At 42.6% G+C, this 8,315-nt stretch overlaps 1 protein-coding gene and 1 pseudogene across 1 annotated transcript; one reads left to right on the forward strand and one right to left on the reverse strand.

The window, feature by feature from the left end:
- The first annotated feature begins 1,052 nt into the window (after nucleotides 1-1,052).
- Nucleotides 1,053-2,175, forward strand: LOC100752865 (annotated as a pseudogene).
- A 5,578-nt stretch (nucleotides 2,176-7,753) lies between these two features.
- Nucleotides 7,754-8,067, reverse strand: LOC107979387 (60S ribosomal protein L7a-like). The gene has a single exon (XM_035446873.1). It carries the CDS (start codon nucleotides 8,035-8,037, stop codon nucleotides 7,780-7,782), a length of 258 nt encoding a protein of 85 aa, XP_035302764.1. The 5' UTR covers nucleotides 8,038-8,067; the 3' UTR covers nucleotides 7,754-7,779.
- Nucleotides 8,068-8,315: the final 248 nt, after the last annotated feature.

The following is an 8,315-nucleotide window of genomic DNA, read 5'->3' on the forward strand; positions in this document are numbered from 1 at the left end:
TTATCCGTGGTCCTGGTGGTGGTGGATTTTCTTGTTTCTGCTTTGCCTTTTGCATTTGTTATTTTGTCATTGCTTTTTGTTATTTTATTTTTTGGCAGCTGGACACAAGTTAGAACTTTCTGGGAAGTGGAACTTTGATTGAAAAAACGACTCCATCAGATCACATGCAGGCAAGTCTGTAGGATACATTCTTGATTAATGATTGAAGTGGGAGGGCCTAGCCCGCTGTGAGTGATGCCACCCCTGGACAGGTGGTCCTGAGGTGTATAGGAAAGCAGGCTGAGCAAAACATGGAGAGAAAGCCGGTAAGCAGTGTTCCGCCATGGTCTCTGCTTCAGTTCGGTTCCTGCCTCCAGGTTCCTGCCTTCAGTTCTTGCCCTGACTTCCCTGGATGATGGACTATAAGCAGAAAGATGAAATAAATACTAGTGACTGGAAATTCCTGAAAAGAAACTGTGTCTGGGTGTGAACAAAGAACTCCCGGAAGGCACTTCTGTGTCTGCAATGACTAATGGGCTGGATTTCAGTACATTGAAGAAAGTGGTGTTTTGTAGGTTCAGAGGCTAATTACTTTATCTTGGGCTAGTTCTGACCTTCTGGGCCAGCCATCCCTTGCCCCATTCTGTATCTGAACTAACACCACATGGTAAAAAAATAAAAATCTCTTGGAAGCTATTAACTTAGCAACGCACATGCTTCCACCAGTCTAAGAGTGTCATCAGCTAGCACCTCGGGCCTATAGAACAGCTCCCCCGAGTCCTGTTGTGCCCACCTCCCTGGTAAACCTACCAATGTATCTTAAACTTGCCTTGATTTATGACTTTCTTTGTTCTGTAAAAACTATAAAAACCCTGTGAAACTACTTCCACATTAGAATGCCTGGGTCTCTGGGCCATGATCATTCATAATGACTTGAGAATAAACTACTCTTACTCTCTTTAAAATGAAACCTCTGGTTTTTTGTTTGTTTGTTTGTTTGTTTGTGGGCTTTTTGTTTTTGTTTTTTGGTTAACACTTTCCTCCTTGAGTTGCTTTTAGTCACAGTGTTCATCATGCCAATAGAAACCCAACTAAGCCTTCCAGGGCGCCCTTGGCGAAACTCCCTCCTGCGAGTGAGCCTGGCCAACCTGAAGCCCAACACTGACTCCAGAAAACAAGAACAATGTCCAAGAGATCAGAGAAGAGGTAGGATATGTGGCAGAGGCCATAAAAGAGAAAGACAGAGAGGAACTCGGCCCCAGCTGGGCTTTGAGGGACGGCAGACTTCATTTTACATCCGAATCCCAAAATTCGGATTTAATGAAGGACACAGTTTCAGGCATCAGTATCAGTCTTTGAGTCTCAGGAGACTGTAGTATCTCATTGATTTAGGACGAGTTGATCCAACGCAACCTATTGACTTAACTCATTTTTTTTTCTTTTTGTTTTATTTGGTTTTTCAAGACAGGGTTTCCCTGTGGCTTTGGAGGCTGTCCTGGAACTAGCTCTTGTAGACCAGGCTGGTCTCGAACTCAGAGATCCACCTGCCTCTGCCTCCCGAGTGCTGGGATTAAAGGCGTTCACCACCAGAGACCATCCAACCACTTAAAATGGATTATGGGGTCCAGCTGGTTGAAGAGGGTGCTGATGCTGCTGTTCAAGCAAAAGTGAATATTGAGGTGCAGTTGGCTTCAGAGTTAGTCATTGCTGTGATTGAAAGAAATGGCAGTGTTGTTACTACAGCCTTCTATGACCCAAGAAGTCTGGAAATCCTGTGCAAGCCTGTCCTTTCTTTCTTCAGGGACAGCCCATTCCAAAGTGAATGCTCCCACCTAAAGCACTGGTGCTGTATTACACAGATGCACAAAAACCAGGGGTACCTGACTGACCCTGCCAAGTTTCCTGAAGCAAGACTTGAAGTATGGCTACATTCTTCCCGATATCACAAAAGATGAACTTTTCAGAATTCGAAGACAGAGCAGGCCAAAGATGGCGAGAATGAGGAGGGACACAGGATCCAGCCTCCAGAGTTCTCATCTGGAGCCAATAAACATTTGTTCCAGTTGTAAATGGCCTCTTCCCTTGCAGTGGACATTCTTCTCGATTCCACTCTGCATGCTACTGACAGATGAGAACAGCAGCTGGTTTCTCACTTCAGAGACCCACCACCACCAAAAGCCCCTCTGTGCTGGTTAACTTGACACAAACTAAAGTCACCAGGACAGAAGGAGACTCAATAAAGGGACATCTCCATCAGATTAGCCTGTGGGCAAGTCTGTGGGGTATTTCCTTGGAAAGATAGTACCTAAAAGAGGGCACTTGAGAATGCTATTTCCTGGGTGCCTTTCTCAAACAGGACATTCTAGAGAAATATCTGCCCAGTTCAGTTCAGTTCTGTTGTGCAAGCACTGGAAGGCTTGCAGCTGTGACCCAAAGTGGCCAGGCTACCCTGAGCTGACAGCAGAACCTGGGGATCATCCATATGGTGCTGCCTTGCAATCGTGCAGAAGGGAAGAATTATGGGTCATCAAGGTTTGCTCCAAGGGCACAGGAAGTCAATCACTGTTCAACAGAGAAGTCCTGAGCAGACAGTTTGTAAAGCTGTGAGGGTAAAACCTGTCATGGTGGGGACAACAGGAGGTTAGCGATGCCAGGGACATGGGACTTTAGCCAAGGAAAGTGGATCTGGCTCAAGAGAGAGGTCATGTATACTGAAGACACAGGACATAGGGCCAGGCCTACTCAGGCCCTTCAGAGTTCAGACAATGGCATCATTAGCCATGGGTTCTGGACATGGAGCTATATCGTTTTATGCCTGGATTACTGGGTTTGGGTCTTTCTTTAGTTCAATCTTTCCTGGCCATATCCCCCATCCTTCCCCATTTGGAATGGGAAGACTTACACTGGATATTGGAAGTAAATAACTTTTTTTTTTGAAGGGAATTATTGCTGAGAGTTTGAATTCCAGAAGACACTTAGCTTTTGGCTTGGACCTGTTAAGACTGTGACTTTTGGGGGCTGGGTAAGTGGATCAGCTAAGAGCATATACTGCTTTTCTAGACAACCCGAGTTCCATTCCCAGCACGCACATCAGGCAGCTCCCAACCACCTATATATCCAGATCCATGGGAATCGTGGCACCTCTGGCCTCTTCAGGTACCTGCATACCCACATATAAACACACAATTAAACACAACAACACCAAAGACCTTCTTAAAAGGCAGCATGATTTCTGAAATTGGGCTGAATATATTTTTGTATTATGAGATGACCAGGAGCTCATGAGGACCTAGTACAGAATATAATGGCTTACAAGCTCATGCGTTGCAATCATCAGTCTGCAGCCAGTGGCACAGCTTTGGAGGTTGTGGAACCATTAGGGCCTAGCTAGAGGGAGTAGATTGCTGTGGGGTGGACCTTCGAGGTTACAGTCAAGTCCTGCCTCTTGCCACAGTCAGTCAATCCTCTTTGCTTCCTGGCCTGAATCCCAGCAGAATGAGACTGTCAGTATAAACTTCAGCGTGCCTTTCCAGCAGTGATGGCCAAAATCATTGCTAACCCTGAGCCAAAATAGATCTTTCCTCCCTTAGATTGTTCCTGTGCTACAAGAAAAGCTAGTGGTACAATTCAGAAAGGAAAGACGTTTCTTTAGCTCATGATCTGGAAGCTGGGAAGAGAACAAGATGGCTATATCTGGAGGAGAGCTCGGAAAGGCAGAGAGGCCACACAGCAGAAAGAGGGCGCCACTCTCCTGACAGTGATTTAGTTCCTATGAGATCATTATCCATTGCTGTGAGAAGGGCATTAATCCATTTATAAGAACTCAGCCCCCACTCAGCTTTCACAGATTACCCCCACTGCTTGATAAAGTCTTCATTCTATGCTAAGCACACCATTGGCGAAGAAAAGCTCTCTAGTAGCACTGAAGAGAGAGAAGCCTCAGCAAAAGAGAATCAGGACAGGGAGAAACATTGCTTTGCATTTTATCTTCCTAAGTATGTTTGCAAAGTCCATGAAGGCAGAGACGATATCTTGCTTACTACTTTATCTCCAATACCTAGAACGGTATGTGAAAATGTTCAACAAATAGTTACTGATTGCTTGAACCTACTATTCCTGGCAGGTGATAGGTGCTCATTTATTGGTGGCTGGATGAATGGACAGGTGATAAAGTTCATGAATGGGTAAATGTGGAAGTGGGTTAATGGCTGTCTACAAAAGTAGGTAAGACAATAGGTGGCATGGTGAATTGAATTGCTCTCCACAGGCTCATGTGTTTGAACTCTTGGTCCCCAACTGACAGCACTGTTTTTGAAAATAGTGGTGCCTGTGAGATATGAGGCCCACTGGTGGAAATAGGTCTCGGGGGTGAACCTGGAAGATTGTACCTACCTCTATTTCTCATCTTCATTCTCTGCTCCCTAGTTAGCACCACATGAGCAAGCCATTCAGCTCTTTATTAAAACAATTGGAAGGTGCTTTGACAGGGACACATTTTCATAGTCTACAAAAAGATTATCTCACAGCACATAGTAAGTAAATTCCTGGCCTGAGTCACACAGTAAGACCGTATCTCAAAATCTCAAAATTGGAAAATCTAAAAGAATGAATAAATTTCATGATAGATGCCACATACTGAAATTAAATCAAAATCAGATAAAAATTTAAATAGACCTACAAACCCTAAGGAAATAGAAGCAGTCTTTTAAAAGTCTCCCACCTAAAAACAGCCCGGGGCCAGATGTTTTAGCACAAAATTCTACCAGACTTTCAAAGAGCTAATACCAATATTCCTCAAATTATTTCACAAAACAGAAACAGAAGAAACACTGCAAAAAAAAATTTTATGAGACCCAGTCACCCTGATACCCAAACCACACAAAAACTACAAAACAATTTCCCTCATGACATTAATGCAAAAATACTCAATAAAATACTGGCAAACTGAATCCAAGAACACATCAAAGAGATCTTCTACCATGACCAAGTAGGATTCATCCCGGAGATGCAGAGACAGTTCAACACATGAAAACCTGTCAATGTAATCCACCATATAAACAAAATGAAAGAAAAAAAAACACACATCATCATTTCATTAGATGCTGAAAGAGCCTTTGACAAAATCCAACACCCCTTCATAATAAAAGTCTTGGAGAGATCAGGGATACAAGAGACATACCTAAATGTGATGACACATTGTTTATGATCTAAGAACACCTGCCTAGAGATCAGAAGAGCAAAGCATCCAAGCCACCAGAGAACTCTTACCTCCACCAGTGCTGGGGAGTTGGAGGCTAACTGCCAAAGACTGAATGTTGAACACCGAATGCCAGCTCTGAGACCCTGCTCCTGTCTTATAGACTTCTCTAGTGTTGGGATTAAAGGCATGAGCTCTGTTTCTGGGTTAGACTGATTCACTCTCATGTAGCCCTGAGTGGCCTTGAACTCACAGAGATCCATCTGCCTCTGTCTCTTGAGTCCTGGGATTAAAGGTGTGTACCACCACTGCCTGCCTGTGGCTAGCGTTGTATTCTGATCTCCAGGCAAGCTTTATTTGATCATAAACAATATATCACCATACCTAAACATAATAAAAGCAATATACATCAAGCTGACAGCCAATATCAAATTAAATGGAAACAAACCCAAATCAATTCCACTAAAATCAGAAACAAGCAAGCCTATCCACTCTCTCCTTATCTAGTACTTGAAGTTCTAGCTAGAGTAATACATCAACTAAAGGAGATCAAAGGGGATACAACATAGAAAGGAAGGAGTCAAAATTTCACTATTTACAGATGATATGATAGCATGCATAACGGACCCTAAAATTCTACCAGGGAACTCCTAAAGTTGATAAACACCTTTAGCGAAGTGGCTGAAACCCCTTCCTCCTTCCATGTTAAGGCAGTTCTGTTTTCCACCCTGCATTTGCTTCTGGGCTACCATTGCTAAATACCTATATGACCCAAAACAAGCTAGCATTGATGTAAGGGGTTTTAAATCCTAAATTACTACAGAATGTCCCACAGGAATAAATTCTCACATATCCAACCATATGTTTTTCTGAAATATCAGTTCCATTCTCAGCCATGCTAAATTGCACTAACCTCTGGTGAAATGTATTATTTGCTTCTTCAGTGATTTAGCCCCACGTTCTTAGATCATGTTGATGAAAAATATTATTTTGGAAAGAAGTTGAGGAAGATCTTGAGATGGATGGGAAAATGTCATGTTAGTTGTCATTTGCCTTAGTCAAAACTTTTGCATAGTCTTCATATAATGAGACAACATTCCTCTTTAGTAAATAGCATGAGCCATTCTGCTAGCCTAGAGGTTTTATGGATATCACACTGTCCAAGTAGAGATGGAAACCATATCAAGTTTCTCAAGCACATCTGCCCAATCTTGCTGTCTTGAATTTTATAGATCTATTTTGTTATGTTATGAAACTGACTGTACTGTAGAAGACTTGATAAAGACATGAGTTCAGATTTCAACCCAACTGTGAAAGCTGATAATTAAATCTTTGGTCTAATATGGGAAATTCTGTCCTTCCAGTAAACATGGGAAAGTTTATAAACATTGTCATTGAGTGGCCAACAGTTGTAGGGAGGCAGTCTATGCTGACACTTGAATTTTCATTCAGTAACTTTATTGATTTCAATCCATATTTTACCATCCACACAGATCACATTAATCTCTTTCACTGCTGCTTGACTGCTTTCAAATCCTTTTCTAAACCTGTAAGGCACACAGAGTTTAGCATTATATCATCTCTATGATGCAATGTTTATTAGAAGATAGACAGGATCAATGAAGGCCTACCACCATTTGTTTCAAGCAAATGAAAATTTGTTTTAGGACTCAGCAACTAAGAGGACAGTGAAAAGAGTTAACTAGGTACATTGTACCATTTAAATATTCCAACTCTTGTATTAATTGTTCTGTCAAAAGGCAATGATGAGGAGGGCACTACCATATTTAGCTCTCTATGATAGGCAGTGACTCTCAATAATCCTTCTGGCTTCTTTAACAGCCACATCTGGTAACCAAATGGGTTTTGGCTAAGTGATAAACTTTACCTTTATAGGGGTTAATTTCAACAAGTTACACATCACTGCCTCTACAGTTCATCCTCTCGGGTAAAACTCTGCAATGGTGGAATGCAAAGTATGTCCCAACAGTTTACCCACCTCTAGCATATTTTCCTGCAGGAGGGAAAATATATAACCTATTGTATACTATCCCATACTCACCAATGGTTGCCTATTCCTACATTATTTAGCAGTTAGCATGAAATAATGTATAGTTGGTTCAACTAAAGCCCAAGTGTTTTCCATATTACTAAGAAATACAGTGTAAGGCCTCTAGTCACACAGCATGGCCCTCATCTTCAGGTAACATTGGCCACTCTGTTAAGGGAGTAGCCAAGTGCTGCATAATTTTTCCTAGGAAAATATAAAGACACGTCTTTTCAACACTGATAGAGCAGACATAGGCAGACTTAAAAAAAGGAATCTCATGAGATATTCTGTGGATAAGTACGGTTGCTAGAATTCAGTGCTTATGTCCACTAAAATCAGGAACAAGACAGGGCTATCCACTCTGTCCATATACATTCAATATAATACTTAAAGCTCTAGCTAGAGTAACAAGGCAGCTAAAGGAAATCCAGGGGATACAAGTTGGAAAGGAAGAAGTCAAAATATTGCTATTTGCAGATGATATGATAGTATACTCTTTTTTTGGAAGATAAGTTTGTATTTATGTACAGAAAACTTAGCGGTGAGTGTACATTTAACCCAGTTTAGTAGTGAGTTCTTTAGCCTTTGCCTTTTCCAGCTTGGCAATTCGAGCCAGGACATTGCCTCCCCAGTGGCGTCGGATCTCATCAGATCTGTCATTGTAATTGGTTCTAATAGCTTCCACCAGCTTAGCCAGAGAACCCTTGTCTTCCAAGTTAACCTGTGGGAAGGCAATGGTGGTACATGTTTTCCTGTGGACCAGTCGTCCCAGCCTGGCTTTTCCCTTGATGATGCAGTAGGGGACCCCCATCTTCCGACACAGGGCAGGCAGGAAGACCACCACCTTCTTGGCCTCCTGTTTCTTCACGACGACGGGGGCCGGAGCCGGGGCCGGAGCCACCTTCTTCCCCTTGGCCTTCTTTCCCTTGGGCATCTTGGACTTTGTTCGTAGCAGCTTTATTTGTAATAGCCAGATGTAAGAAGTTAAGGTCTACCAGGAGGAGAGATAAGTCAACCTGGAGTCTGATAGTCACTGTCAGTGGTCTTGATCCTGCCCAGCCAATAAGGGATGACCACATGATCCTGCCT

This window comes from Cricetulus griseus, chromosome 6 (genome assembly GCF_003668045.3).
Source record: "Cricetulus griseus strain 17A/GY chromosome 6, alternate assembly CriGri-PICRH-1.0, whole genome shotgun sequence".
Taxonomy (NCBI): Eukaryota; Metazoa; Chordata; class Mammalia; order Rodentia; family Cricetidae; genus Cricetulus; species Cricetulus griseus.

Excerpts from the sequence above, each read along its gene's own strand:
- LOC107979387 (XM_035446873.1), bottom strand. The coding sequence starts at position 8,037 with ATGGGGGTCCCCTACTGCATCATCAAGGGAAAAGCCAGGCTGGGACGA.